Source organism: Myxocyprinus asiaticus, chromosome 35, assembly GCF_019703515.2.
Source record: "Myxocyprinus asiaticus isolate MX2 ecotype Aquarium Trade chromosome 35, UBuf_Myxa_2, whole genome shotgun sequence".
In the NCBI taxonomy this organism is placed as follows: domain Eukaryota; kingdom Metazoa; phylum Chordata; class Actinopteri; order Cypriniformes; family Catostomidae; genus Myxocyprinus; species Myxocyprinus asiaticus.
The window spans coordinates 14868533-14896517 of NC_059378.1; the positions used below are offsets into that span (position 1 = coordinate 14868533).

A 27985-nucleotide genomic window follows, 5' to 3' on the forward strand; every position below is an offset into this window, starting at 1 on the left:
TTTTCCCCAAATAGAATATTGTATGTTTATTTATATTGCTTTTATATCTCCATAAAATATTTTATATCTCCATAATCTAGTTTAACCATGAATAGAACTCTATTAATAAATGAGATTGATGAGCAGACATTTGCTCAGTACGAAATCACTTCATCATTCACTCATTGTCTTTAGAATGACTTCCACATAGTGCACTATATAGGGAATAAGATGTGATTTCAGACTGTTTTAAAGGGAACTAACCTGTTAAATTCACTATGTTGCATCAGGCATTATTTTTTCTTTTAATCGTATCGGATCTATAATGCATGTAACATTACTATTATCATTTTTTGTTTTTGTTTATATATGCAGCCACACACAAGCCAAACCTCTTTGGTCTTAATTTGGTCCTAATTTTGAAAGTTATTGTTGTTCCAAAACTTTTAGAGCCCCTTAGAGGATAGGCCGGGATTTTTTTTTTCTTCTCTGAAATGGATTTGTGTGCCCTCGCAATAGTTTGCATTTCCTCACAATAAGTTTTGCATTACCTTGCAATACATTTACCATGGTTTTACTACAGTAACCATATTTTAACCATGATATTTGTAGTGAAACCATAGTAATAATACAGTCAAATGTAAAATCCCAATTTTGTGTTTATTATGGTTTTACTATACAAATACCATAGTTTTACTATAGTTTTAATTATGGTTTTACTGTAGTAATATTGTAGACTGTAATAGCCATAGTTTGTGGCGGAAATCATAGTTTTACTAAAGTAATGTTGTAGTAACTATGTTTTTTTGGTGGAAACCATGGTTTTAATAAAGCATACTGTATCCATATAGTAACCATGGTTTTACTGTAGATTTACCATGGTAATTCTTGTAGTTACTATGGTTTTACTAACCATAATAACCACAAAATTATGATTTTTTATTACTGTTATTTTAGTTTTCCTGTATTATTATGATACTACGAATTTTACTACGAATATCAAGATTGAAATATGGTTTCTATAGTAAAACTGTGGTAAATGTATTGCGAGCGAACACAAAACTATTGCGAGGGCACACAGAACTATTTCAGAAAAAAATTACCCCCTTGTCCTCTAAGGGGCTCTGTACAAAATAATGAATCGAATCAGATCTAATCAAATCATGAACAAATTTAAGATTTCAGATGCATCGTTATTGTTAGGTAAAGAATCGTAATTGAATCTAATCGTTGTCAGAGTGTATTTATGTTGTGTGTTTATAAAGAGAAATAACTTTTTAATGCCTTAGGATAGTTTGTTTCCTCTATGAAAACCATAATAGAGCTATTCAGAAAATACCGTTCTCACCCTGACATTATTCTAGACATATTTCTTGATGGCAAGATCACAACAAAACTTTATGAATGGCTTTGACTGTTTTTTTTTTTTTTTTTAAGTGACTAAAATAAAAATTGATTTCTCTTTCTTCTACCAGATATACTTAAACTAATACCATACTACTATATTACAGTATACTATACTATACTAATTATAGTATTGCTTTTGCTTTTTATCTCTCTCTATACTCTATACCCATAATTCTTTGCAAAAAATAGCTTCAACTCACCTGGTAACAGTGTAAAGTTGAGTTTGTAAATAACTCGGGAACTCTGTGTACTCTTCTATACAGATTAGCTTTATTAGTGAGAGCCATGTCCCTGTACGCTCAGGAGACAGCGAGAGACTGCAAAACACTTCAAATGAGAAAGGTGCTGGGTCTGGTCACATACGGCCACACAGAGCAGACCCACAACTCTATTCCCTGGTTAATTCTCTGATTCTGCATCTGTGTGTGTATGGCTGTTTACCTTACAGGGTTTTGTCACTGTATAAAATTAGATATTATAGACATATGCATGGTGTCAATGAAGACCATGTTGTAACTACCAAAGTTAGTTATCAAAACTGTATGACTAGATTTACAGAAATGCAGCTCCCTTTCACTCGTGTAAATTATTGGGTTTGCAACTGCCATATTCAAGAATACCACAGAGATGATTGCTGACTTATGTGCTATGAAAAGTAATGGAAAAGATAAAACTTGTTGATATCAGTTTGCTGATATTTGTTGGTTAAAGCCAACACTATTTGGTCCCCATTGCTTTAGCAATTTCTTACTGCATCTTTTTGTTCATGAGAGTGATCTCTGTTAGAAAGAAAAAAAAAAAATATATATATATATATATAAATTCAACATGCTTGAAATGTGACAAGATGTAAAGTAGAAATACTGAACATTGGATCATATATTAAAAAAACAAACAATCTTGAATATTAGACTACTCGACAAAGACCGATATTTTTGTAGTTAAACACAGATGAGTTAGAGTATGTCAGGATAGGACTAAATGAAATGGAATGCAACATTGTTATGCCTTGTTTTTACAGTTGTTTGCTTTGATGCTAAAATCAACTTCGACGACAATGCAGAGTTCAGACAGAAAGCTGTGTTCGCCATGGACGACACTGCAGAGAGCGACCCCACGGAGACCGAGGCAGCCAAATATGACCTCAAGTACATCGGACTGGATGGAAACATAGCTTGTTTTGGTGTGTTTAAATTATTCAGATACAATAGCTTCTTGCTATTTAGTTATCAAATGATTGTAATTGGGTTATTCCTGCTGTGCAGTACCTTTTTGAGCTCTGTAACTTTTAAACAATGAATATACACTTGTTGTAATTTAGGGAAGTATTTCTATAAAAGGGCATTCCAGACTTTCAGAAAAATGCTCTGGTCAAGCTCAGGTACTTAAAACTAGTTAATTATAACTTGATTATATACACAATGGTAAGAAATGTAGCAGGATGCCCAACAGGATGGAACGTAACAGATGTAAATAAAGAGCTAAAGTGAATTTTTGTTTAGTGAGAGATTGAGAATTATCTTACATGAGGGTGTAACTTTTTTTTTTACAAATTTTTGATTATACTGATTTCTGTAATTTTTTAAATAATGTTTTAGAGTGAGACAAACCAACTACTACAACAAAACTAATACAACAAAACATAACAAAGTTCATAAAATCCATTGCTAATATTTACTGATGTTTGTGCTGTTGTTTTCCCACCAAAAAGATCTCTCTTTCTCACCAAAAAGATGTCACTCAAACCAAAGGTGTGGAAATATTTTAAATTCACCCCTACATTCAGAATTGATAAAAGAAAACATACTAATAATTTCCATCTTTAAAAAAATCAGATTTTAATATTTTATCCAGTATAGTAAGATGGGGACATGAATACAGTATGTACTGCATCACAGAAATGGCCCAAATTACATGCCAGATGGACCCAATGCCTTTCAAAACATTTGGTTTTCAAGGGTTTCAGAGCAAGTTCATCTCTCTTGGGATATTTCAAATCCAGCTTTAGAAATGCTCTTTTTAGTAGTTGTTGACATGTTTATTTTAGTCTCGAAAACAGTATTTTGAGAAAGTGTAACCAAATGGGCGCCAATCCAGTCACCTTTTCCAGCAGCTCTCTAACAGCTCCATAAGCGACCTGCCTGAACCGATTGGTACTAATTAGCAAAAATGTTCCGGAAAACGACTCAACCAAGATGATTGTTTGTCTACACATTTAAGTGGTCCCTCATTATAAATCATGGCTCTCACAGTACAGCTCCAAGAGTCGTAGATAAGACAAGCGCAAGTGAATCCAACTGACCTTGATGTGTAGACACAAACACACATACATGCACAATTTACTCGCAGTTAGTTTGTACTTTAAAAGCTTTGTAAAGCAGCAAAGCGACAGCTGTTCGGCTGAATTTCACTTTATTGAGTGTCAGAGCCCGTGCCAGCACGTTAGCTCAGCACTGAGGAGCAGAATAAGGGAAGATGTGTGGAGCCAGCAGAGGTAGGATGAGCAGGAAATGGCTGAATCAGTTGGCTGCCTTACAGCTTGGCGAGATGGGCCTAACACATATACTCCAACTGCTCTTGACATTCTGTATTCTTTTAGTCAAACACAGTTTGGCTTCATTGGAAAGCAACAAAAAATAGATTGAGAGCTAGTGTTGTCATGAGCCAATTTCAGTTAGAATGTTAAATGACTAACTGGTACTAACTACTCAACTAGGGCCGTAACCACCAAAGACATGAAGGAAGCATGTGCATTAGTAGTCGATCAATATGAGTTTCTCAGCGACCAGTTCTTAAAATTTACCTTTGGCCACCCACAATCTTGAATATTTGGTTAAATCCTTACAAATATCAATCAAATATCCTTGTTTCCATTAAAGCACACAAGATGATCTATTGAACATTCACAAATCATGCTGGGATAACGTAGATTCGAGTGCATGATGTCATTAAAGCGAAAGGGGTTTTACCAAATCAAGAAGTTCTAAAATTCATGCTTAATTCATTCAGTTGTTTTACTCAAATTGTTATGCTACAGTCAATGGTGCCGGTCTTGCTATGGCAACGTGTGACATCATCGACCTGCATGGTGGAAAGCCTGCCAACTTCCTGGACCTGGGTGGAGGTGTAAAGGAGAACCAGGTGTACGTCGCCTTCAAACTTCTCACTGCTGATCCCAAGGTAGGAATGCTTCTGAGAAAAACAGTTACTTTACTAACATATTAAAACTGATGTGTGTGAGTTCGGGGTGGGGCTATTTGTTTGTTTAACCAATCAGAGAGATATTTGTTTGTTTAACCAAACAGAATGTTTAAAAACAGTTGATATTTTTGCAATTACATTTTTGATGCTAGGGGCGCAAAAATGACACTTTACCTTTAAAAACATACAAAAAAGGTCAATGTAGGGGTGTTTTTTAAGGAGTGAGATGATAAGAACATTTAGATGATTCTTTTTACAGAACATTCATTTCAGACAGTTCTCAATTTAGGACTACTTTTCCTCCTTTGAAGTTTCCTCCATCTGAGATTTTGCTGACTCTTAAAGCACCTCAGAAGACTATAGGCTTGCGGGCGAACCCAACTCTTTTTACCATCATTACGAGGTGGAGCTCTGATCAATATCTTTGCTACAGTCACACACACTTTTTAGCTCTGAAATTGTAAACACACAGACACTCAAACCCCTCATAACTCATCTTTTCACCAATACTTTTCTCCCCCAGACACACACTTAAAGTCCTCCTCGTGCTGATTACTTGCTGTGCTCTGGAGTAAAAGATACTTTTGCTTCTAGTTTTTACGAGCTGTAAGGAGTTGACTCTCTGATAATGATCCTTTGCCAAAGCACACCGGAATTCTTGGTACGATGCTAATAATTTACTTGCAATTGTTGTCAATATGTACCTTATTTGGTTTCGGCTGAATGTGTTCGCATTCGAGACACACACTGATATCTTCATCTCAGAACTCTGTTTACAATAATAGGAGACACGGAATTCATCTTGTATCTTGCACACCGTATGTAAGTAAACAGGAGTGGTGGGATTTTAATAGTGCACCCTGCTCTCTTAGTCTTGCAACACATAGCAGCTGTATTTCAGAAGGCAAAAAGTGATTAATTTTAAGGAAGCTCTTGTCTAATGATTGCATCACTTCATATTCATATTCATATTGTTCTGCTTCTGTTCTGATTGAAGGTGTGCTTTGGTTTGTCCATTAATTCAAAGTCTTTTATTTGTCTCATGCATGTGCACAGTACATAGGCAGTGAAGTTATTTATTCTGCACGTCATCTCACTTTTAACCGTGCATCTGTCTGTCTACCTACCTGTTTGTCTATCTATCTGTCTGTCTGTCTGTCTTGTCTGTCTAATCTATCTATCTAATCTATTTGTACTGTAAATCTTAAAGGTAAAAGAAAATAGTGCATTAGTGCAGACTTGTTGCCGACCAAAACACAAATATTGATTGATGTTACAATATTATGTTTCCTTTTGAGGGCTGAATCATACAATTCCAATACATAAAGAAATCCCAAGGTTTGTGTTGAGTATTTCTCTTCAAGACAGAGTGTCTAGTGCCAGGCTCCTCCTCTCTAGTCCTCCTGTCATCAATGAAGTACCTGACATTTTGTAAGCTCTATTGGTGGAGAGTGGTGGCCCTCCCCTGCAGTCTCTGAGTTCCCACTCTGAAGCTTCTGTGTACAGTGATTTGCATTTCACAGGAGCTTTCACAGCCACCTAGGCTCTGTGGAAGGAATGTTAATGGGAACGTTAATTATTAGACCCTCTGGCAGGATAAAATGAGCAGTTGCATCCCTTCTAACTTCCCACAGAAATGTTTGATTTGTTTTTTGTGGGACTTTTTTCCCTTGCCTCTTTCAAATCATTTTCATTAAATTATTAGAGAAATATTACATTTGCAAGTATGTTAATTGTATAAAATATATTATTACACAGCTCTTTTGACTACTCATTTGCAGCATTATGCGGTCAAAAATCTTTGTATGTCCACTAAACTGTAAATTACAGGCAATGTATTTCCGACTTAGGTGTGCTAGTTTCATGTCTCTAGTATTACTTTGCGGTCTCTTTTGTGTCATTATCACAAAGTAAACCCTTTCAAAGTGATACGTTATTCCATACTTGTATATTGTCATATCTTTCCATTTATAAGGGGTAGAAAGATAGATGAAGGCAATGCCAGATAAATGAGTGGACACATTTTGTAGGACTTGGGTTACATAAGTCTGTCTCCTCAATTCAATAGCTATTATTCAGGCCTTCATGAACTTACGACACAGAAATGTGAAAAAGGCAGCCGGAGAACTCTTTACTTTGAACTCTGTCAACACATACCCCACATACCGCGTTGCAAAGTTTGATCACAGGACATGAATAAAACATTTCACATTTGCCACGGTTTTACAAAAAGCCAACAGCACCTGCTAGTCGAATCCAAATGGCAATTGCTATACAACGCCATTATCCCTCCCTCCCTCCGCTGTTAGATGTGGATGGATAGATGTTTTTGCTCATGGCTATTTGGTTCTTATGCAGTGTAGTTTGGAGTGGGAGTGAATTAGGGCTGTGCCGCGTCAGATGGGCTCCCAGGCATTGGTTGTTTGATGAAGGTGCTTGGCTGGGTAATTGTGACTGGTGGGGTTTTCACCTGTCCTGTGTAGGGAAGGCTGGTGAAAAGAGTTGTGTGATGTGTATTTGAGGTTAACTAGGAGCTAGTGCAAGAGCTCGATACTATATGCTTGCGGCTGCAAGGTAAATCTGAAACAAATGTATTTGTGTCAGGTCTGTTGGTCAAACTGTTCCAGTTCAAAGCTTCCGGCAGCTGAGGAGCCGTCAGATTCCAAAAGTTGGAGTAGAACTGTGAGTGGGGTCTTTTTTTGAAGAACCAAGAAAGTTGTTCCTCGTGGTTAAGTTTTACAATTGATTACTTGTTTAATGTGTAAACAGGGGAGATTGAATAGACTTTTGTGAACTTGTGTAACTCCTTTTTTATTGTTATAGAGCAGGCTGAGCTCATATTGATGAACGTAATCAAAATGCCATAAATATGCCAATGAAAACCATAACCATCATGTTATCATTTTGATGCTTGTGTTGCTGTACTAATCTGGGTTCTGGCTCTTGACATTTTTGCGGTTGTTAGTATGTCTTAGGCTAAGGAAAATTGCAAATGTAGTATGTCCAGGAATGTATTTATACCACACACCTGCATACCTACATAACTAGCTATAGTAATCATCAGAATTTGACGATTCTGATTCATCCTTATGATTCCGGTTCCATTAACGTTTCTTTTAGTGCTTCTGAGGGAAAAAAAATAAAAAATGTGAAAATAAGAAATTGAATTATTATTGGATTTAAATTATAAGATGACTTCATAATTTAATAAAACAGATTACTGCAAGATGTTTTTACACAGGCTTTTTAATTAAGATATTTTATGAATTCATTCATTTGTATAAAATGCTACTCACAAACACAACAACTTATAATGTGTCCAAGCTTTTGTCATATCTAGATTGGACTACTGCAATTCTCTTCTGGCAGGACTTCCCGCATGTTCAGTCAAACCTCTGCAATTGGTCTAGCCATGCAGTTTGGTTTTCAACAAGCCCAAGAGAGTGCATGTCACGCCTCTCTTTGTTGACCTGCTCTGGCTGCCAATGGTTGATCAAAGAGGCACAAAATCGCTTTCTCTGACTTTCACTTCCATCGTTCCTCGCTGGTAGACCTTCCAAACTCCATCCAAGCAGCTGATTCTCAAAATACTTTCAAGAAATATCTAAAGAGGCATCTCTTTCATGAGCACTTGTCTTCTGTGTGGGAAAAAAAATCGTACTCCATTTTTTTCTTGCTAAGTACACATTGTCTTATTAAAAATCATCCAGTAATTTCTCTGATTTAAGTCTAACCAGCCTTAGAACACATTACACATTAACAGTTCTTTGTTCCTTTCGAGTTGGACATGACGAAATACATGACATGTGGTTCAGTAAGTTTTTCATTTACTAAAAAGAACTGACTGATAAGAGTCATACGTTAGAGAGGTAGCACTGTGTGTTTTGCTCATAAGAATATTCTTTTTCGGGAATCGAACTACACTGGTTGCACTGTATGTTTTATGCTGCTTATTCAATAGCATTGCCGCTGAATGGTAGTGCAGGAAACTTGTCTTTTAGCATGATGTAATGCATGATGTAATGGCAGAAAATGCAAGTTAGGGAACCGTTTATGGAGCTGTAAGTCATTAAAATAATTGTATATTGTTCTCGGTTTCCAGCCCTATAAAGAACACAGTCCATCAATGGTCGAGAATTAATTCTTCATTGAAATATGTATGTGCTATGAAAGTATTCGAACACACCCTTATTTTCTCTCAAAATCTTATAGCTCTTGCACAAGTACATATATTTGCATATATTTGCAAACTCCTGTTGGCACGTTATGTCCTGCTTTATGGCCTGGGACTCACGCAGGAGCACATTGAGAGGGAATGCTAGGATGTGAGTAAAAAAGGGATGGAAAAAGCGAGAGAGGTTAATGCTTTGGGATGAGAAGCCCCTCTTTCTCCTCTCCTCATTACTGTCTGTGCCAATATCTGCTAAACATTAAACACAACTCTGGCCTTTATATATGAGTACAAACACACAAATATACTCACTCTCCTACCTCACACATTTGTCTCCTTTGGGGCCTTCGTGCCCTTGTCATCTCCATTATGCTGGTGATGTTAGTGTATAATGATCAGCAGTCCCTTCTCGCCTGTCTCAGGCCTGGGGGAATCACATTTCCCAGTTGTTCGAAACACAAGCAATAAGAGCCTGCCCAATCTCCTAGCCCCAACATGGCCACCTTAGTAATGGAGCTCATTTCCCCAATGTCTGGCTGTCTGGCCTCGGACCATGCCCAGCGGAACCCCACATCGCCAGATACTCAGCCCCTGCTACCAGACAGTTAATGCTGACTGATAGTACAATGCCTCGCTGGCAGGAGACACATTTATTTTGTGCTCAGGTCGCAGAAGCTCGATGAACAGTGAAGGATGCATAAGTAAACAATAATCAACCATCTTTGCACATAGGCTGAATCTATATGATGTTCAAATATACTTCTGTCTCTTTCTGTCTCTTACTGTCTCTTTCTTCTGCGTTAGCACCTATACTACTCCAGCCACCTTGAGAGCTTGGCAGTACAACACTGTTGATGTTGTTGAACTTTGTATGACAAATTGCTTGCTATGTTCCTCATTTGTAAGTCACTTTGGATAAAAACATCTGCTAAATGACTAAATGTAAATGTCCTAACCAGTTGCAACACAATAATGGGACAAGTGATAAAAGCTAGAGGAACTGTGGTGGAAGGTGACTGTGATGAGCAATGAGCGACAGGACATTTTGTTGATTGCTTGGTTTCTGTTTAACCTGGTCTCATAGAATCACGTTACTATTACTTTCATTCTTGCTAAATTATTTTTATGTGGCTCATTGTTCATATCGGGGCAGTTTCCTTGTGAAATGTACACTAGAGGCACTACAACAACAATAACTTTTATTCACTTTCACACAGATCACAAGAAAAATGGCCTGAATTTGTCAGGTGATACATTTTAATGTTTGCAGTGCATAACCAACTACAATGACAAGCTTGTTCAAGAGCGAATTGCACTGTATCTCAACTGATAGAGTGTTGCACTTTCCATGTGAAGGATCGGAGTACGAGTCCAGAAGAGAATGCAAAGACGAAATGCGATTCGACACATCAGCCTAAAGTTTCGTAGAAGCACCATAAAATGCTGTAGGTGCTTCAGCTATTGTGTTTCTCGTATCATATTTGCTTTTGATACTATTGGTTAGGTTTAGGGTACAGAGGTAAGTTTTGTTGATTTAAAAGTCAAAAGAGCATTATTTTAAAAACCTCATCTGTTTGAGACACTTTTAGCGCCACACAGTGGACATTTCATCTTGGAACTGCCCTGTTATGTGTAATGAACCCAACCCAATCTCATGAAAAGTTGTACATAATTTACAAGTTGGCTATTTCATATGGTCTCGCATGATGTTGTTCGCATAAACTCATACGACTTCATCACGTGCAAATTCCCGGATGTCTAATGCGTAAGCGTGAGTTCCACGCACGAGGCATTAAGGACATACTTATTAATATTATGCCCTAACCCAAACCCCTTATCTATACTTATCAGTAGAGTGTGTAAACATGATAGGAAGTTGTTGTGTGTGAAAGAAGAAAGTAATTGTCGCTTATTAGATGGAAACGATGTACAGCGACATCATTGGCTTTAGTGAAAGTCTTAGGAATTCAAACAGTGCAAAGAGTGCAGTCGCACGCTATCATACGAATTAGCCGAATTTAGAAAAGTCGTACGAATCCTGACGATTTTGCCATGAGAGTGTGTTGAATGAACCATGTAATGTCATTTTGCAAAAATGTCACCACATTCACGCAATGTTCATGAGATCAAGGTTTTTAAATGCAGTTTTGCATTTAGTGTGGACGGAGAAATTACTTTTTTTGGAAGCTTGTCATCGCGGCTGGTTAGGACATGGTGTTATATGCATAATCCTGATCCAGAAAAAAAACATGCAAGATTAAACATGTGACCTCTATACATAGTACATTATATTCCTAAAAAGGCAATCATTTTCGTATTATGTAATTACTTGGCTCGCTAGTAAACCCGTCTGCCTAGATAGTGCCACAAATCAAGTCAAATTTTTCTAGCATTCTTGGTAGTCTCAACATTTGTTTAAAAAAATTTGCTAGCAAGTGAGAAGCACACAAGCTGCTTTCACCATTACCTCACATGCATGTTGTCTCTAGTGTATGCTTATTTTGTTTCAAAATGTTCTTCACGTAAGGAATTGTTCACAAAAAAAGAAAAAAAGAGAAAGGAAGTTTTTGAGCTGTTATGCAAATTGGGACACAGAATAGTGTATGTGTGCTCAGAATTGCAAATTCTTAATTTTTATTATTTTGTTTTATTTTTTTATTTTTTTTAAATGAGGCAATATCTATCGGTTTTAAGTTAGTCTTAGAAGTAGAACAAGTTTTTTTTTTTTTTTTTTTGGCCCAGGTAATAATTTCATCTCTACAGCAGAACTTTTTAGCAGATTTAGATGGGATGCAAACACCTTAATTAGTGATTTTAACTCTGGTGTCTGATAGGATGTTTTGCACTACAATAGTAAAAAAAAAAAAAAAAGTGACTGGGCTGAAGTGACTGAAGTGATCTCATGTGAGGATGTGTTGATCAAAGCCTGCAAGTTTGCTGTTGTTACCACACTCTGCTATATAAAACCAATAATGAAAACAAACCTCAGTTGTCAATTGTCATTTGCCAATTATAACCAAAAAAAAAAAAAAATCCAGTGCATGAGTTGAAAGCAAATATGACCTTGCTTACACGTTACCTAGCGTTTTGCAATGTTAATTGAAACTTAATGTAATTTTTGCATCACTTGCAGCACCAAACAGAATTGCAAAAATATATATGTATTTATTTATTTATTTTATTTTTTTTTCAATGCTTCAGACACTCCCCCCCATCTTCCAGTGTTTGGACACAGTAGTTCTGCCACCAAAAACATGACATCGGCCAATTTTGTTCTGTACAACCACACACACCACACACACACAAAAAACAGATTGCAGTTTAATTTTGTGCTGTTTTATTGGCACAGAAATTTCTCTTTACTTTTAAGTTTGTTAATGTAAACCAAGAGATGTTATTACTAATATTGCTTTAATTAAATTTAGTTTAAAGGTTTTACATATTTAATGTAAACATAAAATATATTGTGGCTACCGTAAATTCAATTACATAGAAAGTACTACTTAAATCTGAGGTGGATATGGAAAAAAAGGCAAATGTGAAAGAGAGCTGGTTCTTTTGAGCTATGGGCTTAAAGCCTGGCCCAATGCCCAGATGCATGTGTCTCCAGTTGACCAAAAAGGCACAGCAGAAGAAAAGGTGAACCAGAAAGGGAGGAAGCTAGGAAAAGATGAGACTAAGAAAAGGAAAAAAGCAAGCACAATTTTCTTTTATCTTATTCACGAATATGGGACTTCATGAGACATCATCATGACCAGATCAGTGTAAACTCCCACTGCACTACAAATTATGTTACAGTGGAGAGAAGTCCAGGTTACAGTGGGCTTTGATCTCTGTTAGTATGTGTAGACCTAGAGATCCAAGGTTTTAGTAAAAATGCCTGAATTATAACAATGAAGTGAATGCCCTCATACATACAGTAATAATATCTGTGTTGTATCCTGTATGGTCAGTGTCTAATGAAGTGTCTATCCTGCATAAAAGTTAGCTTTTGATATTAGTTTTACTTTATTAAACGGGGCCTCTGATCTTTTCCGAGAAACCTTGTACAGGGCAATATATGCAATTAGTGAAAGAGCCTCCATTTGTTCAGTTTTTACTGACTAATTCAAGACATCAATGGAAGAGGCACTCCATAGATGCATTTGATTTTCTTTATGATACAATGTGTCATATAGTTTTTGTTTAGATAGAAAGGTTATGGGATTTTTATGTCTTAAACTAGTCTTTGTCTTTGATCAGTGTGAGATCTTTTCATTTGTACTGCTACCTTCATAGAGTCCTTGACAGTTGTGTTTAGGTTGAAACGATGTGTTCATCTGTAGGTGTCTGTAAGTCTTTGCAGGAAGATGTTTATCACTAAAGTTTAGACTATTTATTTTTTTATTTCTTTGCCTTGGAGACTGAAAAAGATAGGGAGATATGATCAGGAATAAATGTTATGATCGGGAGATTACTGGAGCATAACTCGAGCCTTCGGTACCCAGATTAAGGTATAAAATATTCACAATTTTTTTTTTTTTACTGTGGTATTAGGGCAACAAAATAGACTGTATAGTCACATTCCTGAGAATGAGAGCTTTCATTTGATAAATGACTTGTCCACTTAGGTGCTATGTGAAAAACATTTATATTCATATTAATATGTCTACCCCATTACCTCTAGGGGTGCTAATTTGCGATGCGAATGATTCCAGGCCTTATTTTGTTATTTTATGTAATATAAATGCAAAATTGATGATATTCTCTAAAAAGTTAAGATTTTAAGCTTTCAAATGATACCTCATATGCTTGGCTTATGTATACGAGGACTTTAACGGTTTAAGCCTAAACCTTTTTTCGCGATATAGCGCCCCCCTGTGGACCTTCCGACTGATCCAATTTTATTAATTCATTTTGTAATTTTATTTTAAAGAACCAACATCATCTCGCCTTGAACTTTTAGTTTAATATCCTAATGGAGCTGTTCTGTGGATTTGTCCAAATCAGTTGCTAAAGCCAAGTGTGTGTGTCTGTGTGTGTGTGTGTGTGTGTGTGTGTGTGTTGTATCCTAAATTGCTCACTGATTATTAAATTACCTTTAATTTTGTTTTTATTTTTTTTTTACTTTGAGCTAGTATTGTTCTCAACAGAAACACACAAACAGACTGTGCTTTCTGGTGTCCACACTCTCTGCATGCATGAGAGCATAAATACACCCCAAGTGATGTTTGATGGACAGGTGGGGCTGTGAAAGGCAAATAGTCTTCCTGTTGCTTTATGCTCTCAGAAAAGAACTACTCAGCCAAACACTATGCTAGTTACAGATGCTGCACTTGGTTTCTCTAGAGGTGCATGAAGTTTCCATTTACTCTCACATACATTGGCCTCAAAAAGTATTTGGACATTTAAGGCACACTTAACAAGATATAAATGTCATTGTCTTTCCTAACAAAATATCAAACCATGTGGAATATATTTTAAAGAATGATGGCACAAGCACATTTTGCAAGCCAAACATTTCTCAAAAAAGAAGTATATGTTTAAAATGCTAAAACAATAGACATGCTGTTTAAAATGAAGACAACATGTATCTGCACACATTCTGGTTGTCAAACTTAGTGGGTCCATAGTTAATGTGATGAACAACAGCTGTGGTTACTCTGCTAGTGTGAATTTGAGGGGAACTGACTTCATACATCCACTAAAAATTATGACCTTGGGACCAGTTGGTTTGAAGTCCCCTGAAAAAAGAAATTGCTCAGAAGTCTGAAGTTATTAAAAATTATCAATTATTCTAGCAGCAATTTTTTATTTTTTTTTGCAGATGCCACTTGCTTTTATATTTTGTTATCTAATGCAATGGCATTCAGACATTTTAAGTGTTAATTAGGTGCTGAAATACCTTTTGAAGCCACTGTATACTTTATAAGGACACTTGTAGGATTTGCCTCACCCACTTAAGTCTGAGTAGAGAACTTTAAACTTGACACTGTGTTTTATCTTTCTCTACCATTCTCATTACATTTTCATTAAATAACCTTGCTATCACTCTGTCTTTTACCATATAGGTAAAAAAATTTTTTCTTTTTTCTTTTACTAAGTGCAATTCTGGCCTATATTAATTAGATATATTCTAGTCTAATTTGCCTTAGCTATTGATCAAAGTGTATGAAGTATTTCCTTGGGACCTCTTTATTTTTTTTTTCACTTATCGACACAGATCTTGGCCCGATAAGGTCTGTTGTTGTACTCCTGAGTGTACTGCTGTACAATACAAATGGTAAATCAGATCTGGTGGTACACAAGTGTGTACACTACACAGTAGAGTGCAAAGTGAGATGATGTTCCGATAGCTCTCTGTTATCTCTTCCGAATTATTCCTGCGATCATTATGTGTGTGACAGAATGGAAGCACACAATGCCTTAGAGCTTTGTTGTCTGTCCCTCTCTCTCTCTCTCTCTCTCTCTCTCTCTATCTGAAGTTATATGGTGTATTAAGGTGCTGTATCGATGTGCAACCCAAAGCTCCTCTCGATATTAATTAGCTCCTCTTTCCTTTATCTTTACTTCATTTATCAATGGCTGCCAGATAACGGTGTGCCAGGGCCCGAGAGAGCAATGTGAAAAGGATGAAGTACTGGGAAAAAACGATGGGTAAGAGAACCTTTATTTGTGCCAGGAATATGTTTTATGAATGATGAAACATCTCAGCCTTGTTTAGTCACTTCCTGTCCTCCTTTTCTGCTCACCTCTGAAATGTGTGTATGTGTCACCAGCTGTAGAACTATGCATACAGTGCCTATAGATAGTATTTCAATGATGTCACGTCAAGCGCCATTGTCATCTTGTCTGGAGATCAAAACAGTTTTTCTGCCGGTGCAATGGGAGAAAGAGTATTACTAAATACCACATGAAGTTTAGTGTAGTATATAAAGTTTGGTATAAACTATCAAGTTTATATGCTTTATAAACTGTTTTTTTTTGTATTTTTAAATGGTAACCAGTTGTATAGTGCTATATTCTGTCCAAGGGCGAAGAAACACAAAGGAGTGGACATCAGAACGCTTAGGAAGAAAAGAAGAGACACGTAGCCAGGATTAATAGAAGAAAAAACTTTCAGCTGGGTGTATTCTGCTCATGTCTTTTAAGGTTAATCAAGGAACTGTAAGGATATATCTCTCATTGTTACTGGAGTAATACAGACGAGTGATGGCCAGCTAAAGGCTATGGTACAGTCAAATGGCACACTAATGTTTACCTGGATGTTTCTCCCATTTGTACATGTTTTCCTGTTGCTGTCTTGGCCCTTTAGTTGAATATTTTGTCTTTCTGTACATCTGTGTAAATGTTCAGTGACAATAAATTGATTCTTGAATTGACAACACTAGCATTCTGTACTTTGTTTACATAAAGCAGTCCGGACTTGGCATGTATCAGCATGTAAGCTTGTTTTATAATAATTACACAAGAAGCCTGTTTAAGCTCCTTTTTCTTACAAGTTGGAAGGATCCAATCCACCAGTTAAATTTATCTTCATATTATCTTCCTGTTACACCTTAGTGAAATATTATCCATGATTTCTATATAAGCTGAAATGTTTTCCGCAGTCACAATGTTTTGAATTTCTTTCTTTATCTTGTTGGTACCGGAGAAACACAGTGCTTTGTTTACCGGTGTCTCCATCCATTGTGGCGGCAGGGCCGTTTTTGATGATGTAATAGAATACTATCTATAGAAAGTCATCATACTGCTTTGGAATAGTCACTTTTTTTTGTTTTACAACCTGAAATCAATATCCTTTTTTTTCTTTTTTTTTAATCCAGTTTTATTTAAAGTTTGCCTTACAACATTCAAGTAACGAAAAAAAAGGCAACAGTTCCATAAATGTAGATGAAAGATGAAAAACGAGAATAACAGGGTTTGAAAAGTGATCGTACCCCTGGATTTAATACTTTGTAAAGCTACCTTTTGCTTTAATGACAGCCATCAGTCTGTTTGAATATGTCTCTACTAGCTTCATGCACCTAGATTGGGGAATATTTACCCATTCTTCCTTGCAGAATTGTTCAAGTTCAGTCAAATTGTGTGGTGAGCGACGAAGGACTGCTCTCTTTTTGGACTGAACTCCAAGCACTATATTTGAAGAAAACCAAACACAGAACACCACCCTACAGAACATACCATACCTACTGTGAAGCATGGTGGTGGCAACATTATGTTGCGGGGGTGTTTCTCTTCAAGAGGGACTGAATGGATGCTGCCATGTACACTCAAATTCTTGAGACAAATCTGTGGCCCTCTGCTCAAAAACTGAAGATGGGCAGGTGGTTCACCTTTCAGTACGACAGTGGCCCCAAAAAAGTTATGCAGTGGCTTAAGGATCTAATGAGATCTAATGTAATAACATTCTGAAATTTTACGTGTGGCCTAAGCAAAGGCGTAGTTTATGTGTGGGACGGGTGAGACATGTCCCTACCACTTTTTGCCTTTGCCAGTTTTGTCCCCACCAATTTTTGAAGTAGCTTTCATCAGGTAAGTGTCTAATGCAAAATAAATATCTCCAGTTCTTGAGCAGCATTGTGCATTTTGTTTGTGTGTGTTATAAGTGGCGATCCAGCATTGGAGTTTGTTATTTTGAATGTCATAAAAGTGCTCGTTGCAGTTGTTATCAGTGGCGGTGAGTGACAGTGGGCAGTGATGTTCTCTCGTGCACACAGATGCGCATTCGCTCCGCTGTTGTACAGCTCACGCTCATTTCCAGTTAAATCATAAAGCAAAATGCAAACATATGTGTCCCCACTCATGATATACTTCCACTGACTTAAAAATGCAATTTTCATTCATTAAATTAAAAAGTTATATTAGGGCGGCTTAGAACACGGAACTCCTTGTACTAGAGGCCTACTGATCCATGTTTTTAATCTACTGACTGGCAAAATCCCACTACTGACAGTGTTATTTATGGATCAAGTTATCAAATTAATTATGCGGAGTGCTTGAATTGGTCATCAAGAGTTTTGACACTTCGTGAAGTCACCCAAACTGTCCCCACCACTTTTTAAACAAAGTAACTCCCAGGGCAATAAGTGTCCAAACATTTTATGGGGCCATTGTATGTTCATGTGTGCAAATATTTATTGGTTAACCAAATTCTTAAATACTTAATTTTTGTTTTGTTAAATTTCACACATTAGGGCGAGTATTGATTATTTGTAATCCTGTGAATACTATTTGTGCTTTGCCTGCATTGCTATTCGGCACCTGAGTTGTGAGTTTGCAATGTGAATTGAATGAGAACGACTGGGTGCCACGAAAGAGGTTGTTCAAAGACAATAGACAACACATTTTTTTTTTTTTTTTTATATTTTTATTTTATTGCGTTGTCTTCACTGGCTGAACGTAAATCAAACAAGCAAACAAAAAAACAGCATGGCTAGTGTAGTGTGATTCGTGCATGATCTCCCCTACTGCACAAACAGAATTCTGTAGGAAACTCTGAAGATTTATCGTTATTTAGTTCTGTGTCTTTGGGACTGTGGGTGATTGTTCATGTGCAGGTAAATAATTTGCTAGAATATACAGTTGAAATCCAAAGTCTAAATACACCTCAGCCAAAAACATTTAAACTCAGTTTTTCACAATTCCTGACATTTATATCTTAGAAAACATTCCCTGTCTTAGGTCAGTTAGGATCACTACTTTATTTTAAGAATGTGAAATGTCAGAACAATAGTAGAGAGTGATTTATTTCAGTTTTTATTTCATCACATTCCCAGTGGGTCAGAAGTTTACATACACTTTGTTAGTATTTGGTAGCATTGCCTTTAAATTGTTTAACTTGGGTCAAACATTTTGGGTAGCCTTCCACAAACTTCTCACAATAAGTTGCTGGAATTTTGGCCCATTCCTTCAGACAGAACTGGTGTAACTGAGTAAGGTTTGTAGCCCTCCTTGCTCGCACATGCTTTTTCAGTTCTGCCCACAAATTTTCTATTGGATTGAGGTCAGGGCTTTTCGTTGGCCACTCCAATACCTTGACTTTGTTGTCCTTAAGCCATTTTGCCACAACTTTAGGGGTGTGCTTGGGGTCATTGTCCATTTGGAAGACCCATTTGCGACCGAGCTTTAACTTCCTGACTGATGTCTTGAAATGTTGCTTCAGTATATCCACATAAATTTCCTTCCTCATGATCCCATCTATTTTGTGATGTGCACCAGTCCCTCCTGCAGCAAAGCACCCCCACAACATGATGCTGCCACCCCCATGCTTCACGGTTGGGATGGTGTTCTTCGGCTTGCAAGCCTCACCCTCTTTCCTCCAAACATAACGATGGTCCTTATGGCCAAACAGTTCAATTTTTGTTTCAATAGACCAGAGGACATTTCTTCAAAAGTAAGATCTTTGTCCCCATGTGCACTTGCAAGTCTGGCTTTTTTATTGCGGTTTTGGAGCAGTGGCTTCTTCCTTGCTTAGCAGCCTTTCAGGATATGTCGATATAGGACTCGTTTTACTGTGGATAGAAGTACTTGTCTACCTGTTTCCTCCAGCATCTTCGCAAGGTCCTTTGCTGTTGTTTTGGGATTGATTTGCACTTTTCGCACCAAACTACATTCATCTCTAGGAGACAGAATGCATCTCCTTCCTGAGCAGTATGATGGCTGCGTGGTCCCATGGTTATACTTGCGTACTATTGTTTGCATAGATGAACGTGGTACCTTCAGGCGTTTGGAAATTTCTCCCAAGGATGAACCAGACTTGTAGAGGTCCACAATTTTTTGTGAGGTCTTGGCTGATTTCTTTTGATTTTCCCATGATGTCAAACAAAGAGGCACTGAGTTTGAAGGTAGGCCTTAAAATACATCCAAAGGTACACCTCCTATCAGAAGCTAATTGTCTAAAGGCTTGACAAAATTTTCTGGAATTTTCCAAGCTGCTTAAAGGCACAGTTAACTTGGTCTATGTAAATTTCTGACCCACTGGAATTGTGATATAGTCAATTAAAAGTGAAACAATCTGCCTGTAAACAATTGTTGGAAAAATGACTCGTGTCATGCACAAAGTAGATGTCCTAAACGACTTGCCAAAACTATAGTTTGCTAATATTAAATCTGTGGAGTTGTTAAAAAATAGTTTTAATGATTCAACCTAAGTGTATGCAAACTTCTGGCTTTAACTGTACCAGTTGCAGCACTCCAGAGCACTTTATGCATCAGAAAGGCTGGTATTTTAGTTAATCATGTTCTTGAAATGAATGCATGGCATCTTAGGAACATTTCATGACATGAAGTTTGAAAAATAAAATGGTTTATCTATTGCTGAATGATGCAGAACACTCCAATGGCAAGTACAAGATGGAATACGTCACTGCAGCCCAATATAATTGTTGTTTTCATGGAGCAGATTCTTAAGAAAAGTACAATATGTTAATCTAATTTTGTTTTGGTAGCATGGACGATGCTTGTGGTTTTAGGCATGTTTCTTTAGCTTGTGACCATTTGCGCTGAATGCATTTTTAATTTACATCAAGTTTCCCAAGACTGTGTCATAAAGTCCAATGTCAGAATTAGTACATTTGATTAATTTATGTGAATAAAATCAAAATCTGGTAACAAATGCAACCTTACTGTATTGTGAAGTGTTACCAAAATATATATAGATACATAGATATTGTTGTTTATTACTGTGTATTGCAATTTTTGTGCATGTATATGAAAATGATTTCTTTAGTCCATTTAGTTAAAAATGGTGTGCCACAATAGTTTGTTTTGGTTGGAATTTTGATTGAAAAAAATTTCTCCATTTTGACCCATGAACACATAAGATCTGCACAAGACCATGATGGTGAGGTCCTCAGCTGTAAGGGGGGTTGTTGGGGTTTTGGCCGCTCATTGCTGATGTTTTGGGATGTCAAAGGACTGACGGTGGTGTGATGAAGCAGATGAGTCCCACCTGGAGCACTACCAGACACACAAACACATTATCTTGCATGGAAATTCCACACTTCATGAAATAAACATAAACATAAACACTCATATGCACATTGTGTACTCCCTCAAAAGCTTGATCATTTGCATCTCCATTACTTAATTAACCAAGAGGGAAACATGAATTTTGTGATCACATGTATGTAATCCACAAATTGAAAAATGCATGAAAATGTTCACAGTACCACTGAGACTGGGAAACCATCTGTGCCCTGTTTTCTTAAATAACGCTGAAATTATGTACATCGCAAATTTGGTTAGTTTTATTACATGCCGTTTTCCATCTCTTTCCACTTCATTTAAAGAGGGTGCTGTAACATTTTAGCTCAGAGTGACATACCTTAAAAACTCTGCCAAACATTCCCATTGGGTGCGCTGGAGAAACGTAGCCAGCGGTGTTATCTTGAAGGTTAATTTTGAAAGGGATTGAATTGTCCTGAGTTCCCCCTGCGTCTGATGAGTCGCCCGATTGATTTCTCCACAGGGACATTTGCTGCTCATGTCCGACTTGGGCCTGACAATTGTATTCGATCCAATCATGAAAGAACTGGCAATTCAATAGCGCCAAATCGGGTCAGACCCACTTACACACCCTGCCAAAACAATCATTCAGATATGCTTTGCATATTTATTTATATTTCCAGACATGGATTTTCATCCACCGTGAACATTGACTATGTCCTTCTTCAGAAAGTAGCGGATGATTGAAAACTCTCTTGTCTGCTGTTCTTCATCTGGCGAAGATCGATAAAGGAGCAGAGATAGAAGCCACACTAATTGAGTCGTTCTTTTACTGTTATTGCGTAGAGAACCTTTTTGTCATGTCAACGGTTGTCCCAGATACAGCAGTACTCTTTTTTTCCTCCTCATTTCACTCTCTCTCTCTCTTTCTGTCTCATTCTCATCTTCAGTTTCCCTCACAGAGACCAAGGGGATTTCAGTCCATAATGAAGTCTGTCGCGGCCTAGCACTTCTCACTCCCACCAGCACAACTGCAGTCCATTTCTTCTCAGTAGGCCTGAGGTTGTTTTTGTTTTGTTTTTTCATACTGCTCAAAACAATGATACCATTAAAAATTGGAAAGCATGTATGTGTGCTGAGCTGAAAGTTTTATTTTTTGGATGAAGTTTCACAGTTCCTCTTCAGATGTTCCACAGGGGATGGTCATATTTTGACTCCAAGGCATTGCAAGTGAAAGAGGAAAAAAACTTTCCAACTTTACTGTTACATTCTTTTTGTCTTTTTCTTTATGTTAACATTAGATCAGGCATCTGCAGTGTATAGCAGCTATATATGGTTATGGGAACGTTCTGGCTTCAATAAAATTAATCTCAATCAAGAGCATTTGTGGCATAATGTTGATTACCACAAATAATCATTTTCAACTTGCTTTTTAACAAAAACAAACAAACAAAAAAAACCGTGATCTGGGTTGCAGTGAAGTACTTAGAATACAGAATTACTGGGGCCAATGCGTAAATGTTAAAATACTCACTGTTTCAAAAGGATAGCCACAAGACATAAACAATATGCATGTTAACATGATTTGTGTGATAAAATTGCTTGCTTACCCTTTCTGTGTAAAGTTAAATGAAGTTTGTCATGCAGTGAACCCTAAAACCCTGAAATGACCATAAAAACTTAGATTTAAACAACTTTGCTGCTTAATACACTCAAATAGTTAAGTCATTACCCTTAATTCAATTTGAGAATGTTTTTAATAAAATGTAATACATTTTCTTATGTTGCTCCAACTTAATTTATTTTAGTAGTCATTAGTATATGCCAGGTGAGCAAGTGTAAGGACGTTAAAACTGTTGCATTGTCAATTTGATAACAACTGCTTATAGAGCTAAGCAGCACTCAAATCAAACATCACTTGAAAGTGAAAGTCCATCCTCAACCTAAGCACAAGCGCCAATCTTCACCACAATTGCTCTAGCCTAACAGACACTCTTTTAAAATACCAAAATAACAGAACATTAAGCATTCACAAATCTCCTATTCTCATTCTGCTCAAGAATGCATAAAATAACACGTATTTTCAACATTTTTTCACCCCATCCAGTCCCATGCAAAGCATGCTGGGAAATGGAAATCCCTTGCCCAGTTTATCAATGCTACAAAAAGTATTCATGTAGTCCAAACTCAAATGGATTAAGTAAACTTCAATTGTTAAATTTAACTGGATAGAATGAAATTAAATCAAGTTGTGACAAAATGTTGTAGAATTTTGTTGCTTTAGTTCATTTTAATTAAGTAAACTGAACAACCTGCAAAAATATTTTTTTTCTGAGTCGGGTTTATGTGGTTTTGTTTGAATTAATTTCAAAAGGTAATATATGAGGAATATCAATTAAGTGCTTCTTTGCTAACATAATTATTTTTAATAGGTAAAACTATCTAAACATCTAGTTTTGATTCACCTGAAAAAAAGTCCTGTACTGAAAAGCAAATCTTAGACACAGCCTAACCTAACATTATAATGCAGGGACACAAAGCAAACAAGTATTATTTGGTCACAGAAAGCTACGGATAAATTATGTTATTTTTAATTATTTTCCTCAAAAGATTTATTCTGTTACTTCTTTATTCCTCTGTGACCTTTTATTGAATTATGCTGTGATAAAACTCAACTCAGTGTGCCATAATTCAATTATGTGACATTTTCTCCTTGTTCAAATGTCTTGCTCTTAGTAACTCTGGTCTGTCTCATGCCTCATAAAGAATTCCAAGTGTGTCCATCACTGAGGTTTACCTGACCTTCAGCACTGACTGCCTCACATCACCCATCCATTCCTATTTAGATTTATTTACTGGCACTTACTTGCACTAGATCTGTTACTTGCACCTGTGGTGATGTGATAACAGTGCATTTGTCAAGTTGATGCTTAACATGTTTATAATTTATTTATTTTATTTATTTTTTTAAATCAGCATTAAAGGGATAGTTCACCCAAAAATTTGTCATCATCTACTCACCCTCATGCCATCCCAGATGTGTATGACTTTCTTCTGCTGAACACAAACAAAGATTTTTAGAATATCTCAGCTCTGTAGGTCCATACAGTGTAAGTGAATGGGGAACAGACCTTTCAAGCTCCAAAAATCACATAAAGGCAACATAAAAGTAATCCATAAGACTCCAGTCACAAACAGATACATTTAAGACCTTTTTTTTTTTTACTATAAATCTCCACTCTCACTTTCAAAATCTGAAAGTGAAAGTGGAGATTTATAGTAAAAAAAAAAAAAAAAGTTCTTAAATTTATCTGTTTCACACCCACCCCTTTATGTGATTTTTGAGCTTGAAAGGTCTGGTTAACATTTACTTGCATTGTATAGACCTACAGAGCTGAGGTATTCTTCTAAAAAATCTTCATTTGTGTTCAACAGAAGAAAGAAAGTCATAAGTAGTCCAAAGGTTTGCATGGCAATTATTCTTCTACTTTACAGAATGTTTAACATCAGCACCACTTTATCGACCGGATAGAAATGTATTCAGGTGGAGCTCAATCAGATGAAAGCCTTTGTGTAAAAAAAAAAAAAAAAAGTGATTCCAGTTGAGTTCAGTTGGTTAACAGGTTAATGGATTATTAGACTGCATGTGAACATGGCTACTGATCCCCACTACTAAGTTTATTACACTAGACTGACTGAGAGTGAGACCATTGATTGGCTTCCCATATTGCTCATCACCCTACCCACATAAGAATAATAATGGACTGAATTTGGATCCTGGTGTGCAAAAAGATTAGATATAATTTGTCCAATTTTTATTCCACCAGCATGCGTTCCACCTCTCTCGTTATGAACACCTAGAGTTGACAATTTAGAGCATGACACCCCAGACTATTTAGTTGGCATAAATGGCCTCAGTTGCTTAATGGCACATTAGCTAGGTTATGATGTGCTATCCTGATGTAGCATACCATATTAAAGAGCTTCCAGTTAATCCTTGTAAATTCACTGCTGTGTGTTTAGCTCCCCATTGATTGAGTTCACTGCAAGGCTACAGTACCATGCGGAGCTAGACAGAATGAAACCACTTTGACATCTCAATATTTTCCTTTTTATCATTCATTGATCATAATGAGTTTGGGACTATAAAGGCTTTAACATGACTGTGTTTTTTACTCTTGTGGAGTCTAATGCTGATGTGGAACCTTGTTAACTAATTTTCATTTATAACTGTCTCAGATCTAAGGTTGAGGATCAAGAACCGGTTCCTTTTCAGAACGTGTTTTGTTGTTTAAAAAATACAGGAATCAAATGAATTTCATGACATTTGGTTCTTCAATGTCTGTATTATTCCTCTGATAGAACACCATACTAAAATACTCTGACATTGTTACCTGTATCGCTATTCAGCGGCATTGCTACTGAATCTACAGTGCTACGGCAAAATAAATTATGCTTACAGTGGGAAAAGCACATACACTGTAAACTATACCTATTTATACACACCAATGTAAAATATCAACAGTCCCTCACGTTCACATATATGCACTTGTACACTGGGGGAATCCCGGAGTTTTAAGTAAGGGAAGCCCCACTACTGAAGCGCAATTTTGCTGCAGGTCGCGATAGAACGTTTAGGTTACAAACACAGCATCAGGAAGCAATGAGGAATAAAATAGCAAAGTCTTCCTCAGAAACTATATTTGTTATTTACACAAGCATCCCAGGGAAATGATGTTGCTCTGGAGAAAGCTTACTGACCGAGCCGCATGTATACGGGAGTAAAGAGTACGGCGCTTAAACAGTGCATGTAAACCGGAACACTGCTTTCTCACAATATGCTGCTTTCTCGAAATAAGCTGCTTTCTGGTGTCCATGTAAACGTAATTGTCGTAACTTGTTGCATGCAAAAAATACAGCACAACTTGTGTTACCTGATTCCCCAAGGAATGACACGTACAGTATGAGCCGCATATTTTTAATGAAAAAGACCCACAAATTAGTTTCAAACTGCATTATCAGTTTGAATTAGTGTAGAGACTCAGTCACACTCTGAATCGGTTTAAGCAGTTCTTCAATGAACGGCAAGTCATGACTCTATACTTTCATTGTGCCCATCTCAAAATGAACCGAGAACAGTACTTCCTCAAAAGTACTAAATTAATTGTTAATGGAATATTTAAGTTACCAGAATTGTTAGATTCCTTATACACATCATAACTTCATATTACTCAGTAATGGTCTTCATTACATCAGCATTAACATGTCTAATCCATCCATTTCATAATGCATTCTTGAATGTGCCCCCCATTCATCAATTTTACTACTACTGTGTCTTGGGGCATGAACATGCACTGTCTGTCACTTGAACCATGTTTGTGTTCCTTGTTGCTGTGGTCACCTTGAAAGCCCTCAGCATGAGGGTCGCATTGATACATATGTTCAAGTGTTCTCTTTTTGCTCCAAAACCAGTGGCATTATGAACATTTTCAGTCCTGCTTTTTGAAGCAGAAAGCTGACTTATGTCCTTTATTCTGCCATTAGCTACTGATACAACTTCAGATTTAAAGGAATAGTTCACCCAAAAATGAACATTTACTTTTCTTTCTTCATCAAAACAGAATTTAGGATTTTTAGGATTTCATTTCAGGCCGCCACCTCTAAACAATGCAAGTGAATGTACTCCATTTTTTGACGGTCCAAAATGCATATTTAGGGTGCATCAAAATAATCCACATGATTTACACGAAATAAATTTCTTCTGAACCCAAACGATTGATTATTTTTAGAAACAAAACAATGCTTATATAATTTTTAACTACAAATGTTCACTTCGTACATCTCTGTAATGCACACTCATGAGAGGGATGATGTAAGCTCGTTGGTAAGGTCACGCGTCACGTGGAGGAGGAGGCAGGAAGCGTGTCATTGTTTACAAGAGAAGGAGCACTGTACAAAAGTTTAATTGTCTTTGTTGTAGATTTGTATTTGTTTAAGTGTATTGTTCAAAATGGTCGTTTGGCGCGTGTATCCTGGATGCTTCAACCTTCAGAAACCCCAAAGAGAATTAACTTTTCATCGATTGCCTATACATGATCATGAGCGATTGAAGCTCTGGCTTATTGCGCTGAACCTGGATATCAGTACACCCCTGAGGATTTCAGACCATCGAAAGAAACAAAGGGTCGATATCTGAATTAATCGGCTGTGCCCATGCTGTTTTTCCAGCGAACTCAGGTATGTGTGAAAACTTCATTGTCACGCCTCCCTCGGGCTCTGCACCTCCCTCAGCGCTCCGCTCCTCATCACCCGATTTCTAATTCACCGCACCTGCACTCAATTCACACACTCATCACTGCCTGCATAAATAACTCACCTTCACTCCACTTCATTGTCAAGTCTCACACAAAGGACTCTAGTTTGACCACGCTGCTCTCACAGGTTTATTTACCTGTCTGTATTTGCTCTCTTCTGTGATATGACCTGTACCATTGATCTCACTGTGTAAACCCTGTAAATCCTGTGAATCTCGGTAAATGCTTTCGCACTTGGTTTCAATAACTGCAACTTGTGTGGCTTGAATTCCTGACAGTCATATAGCCTATATATTTCTTCTAAAGAAAAAGCACAAGTAGATAACACAACGGCATTGCTCTGAAATAAAGGATGGTTATTTAATGCAGTAATGGTTTTTTTATTTTTATTTTTTGTAATTATTTTATATTGTTTTGAATTTTTTTTGGACTGTTTTGGTTTGTGAACAGCGCTTGGTCTGTGGTCTGTGCAACTTTCTCTTGTAAACGATGCGCTTTCTGCCTCCTCCACCTTACCAACAAGCACCCTAAATATGCATTTTGGACCGTCAAAAAAAATGGCATACATTCACTTGCATTGTTTAAAGGAGGAGGCCTGAAATGAAATCCTTAAATTCTGTTTTGATGAAGAAAGAAGCTCAGATACATCTTGGATGGCCTGAGGGTGAGTAAATTATCAGCAGATTTTCATTTTTGGGTGAACTATTCCTTTAAGCTAATGACCCACCACTGTTCACTAGCCATGAGCATTATCTCGCATCACAGGCTATGTGTGCATTCGCAAGCCTCCATTGTTTATTTAAAGGAATAGTTCACCCAAAAATTAAATACAAAAGTGCAATACAAAATAAGACATTTCTGATGAATCATTATGCAGCTCTGGCCTTACAGTTTTGGTACATAGTTTATAGTGTCCGCAGTTGTCAATATAGTCATATTGACTGCTTTTATGGTGTTTTTGGTGTTGTTTTAGTCCTTTTTTAGC

General features: G+C 36.9%; 2 protein-coding genes across 11 annotated transcripts in view; one reads left to right on the forward strand and one right to left on the reverse strand.

The window, feature by feature from the left end:
* The window catches only part of LOC127426279 (succinate--CoA ligase [GDP-forming] subunit beta, mitochondrial), a 155716-nt gene that overhangs the window by 86232 nt on the left and 41499 nt on the right, over positions 1-27985 (forward strand). For 9 of the 10 annotated variants that reach the window (XM_051672976.1, XM_051672984.1, XM_051672985.1 and 6 more), the window contains 2 exons: positions 2408-2569; positions 4424-4566. In XM_051672976.1, coding sequence (XP_051528936.1) covers positions 2408-2569; positions 4424-4566 — 305 coding nt within the window. Of the gene's footprint in view, positions 1-2407; positions 2570-4423; positions 4567-15329; positions 15395-15770; positions 16057-27985 lie in introns of those variants that run through there. The other variant, XM_051672986.1, reaches the window with a different exon arrangement.
* Positions 1-27985, reverse strand: part of LOC127426291 (uncharacterized) — a 120784-nt gene that overhangs the window by 8257 nt on the left and 84542 nt on the right. The window lies entirely within an intron of this gene.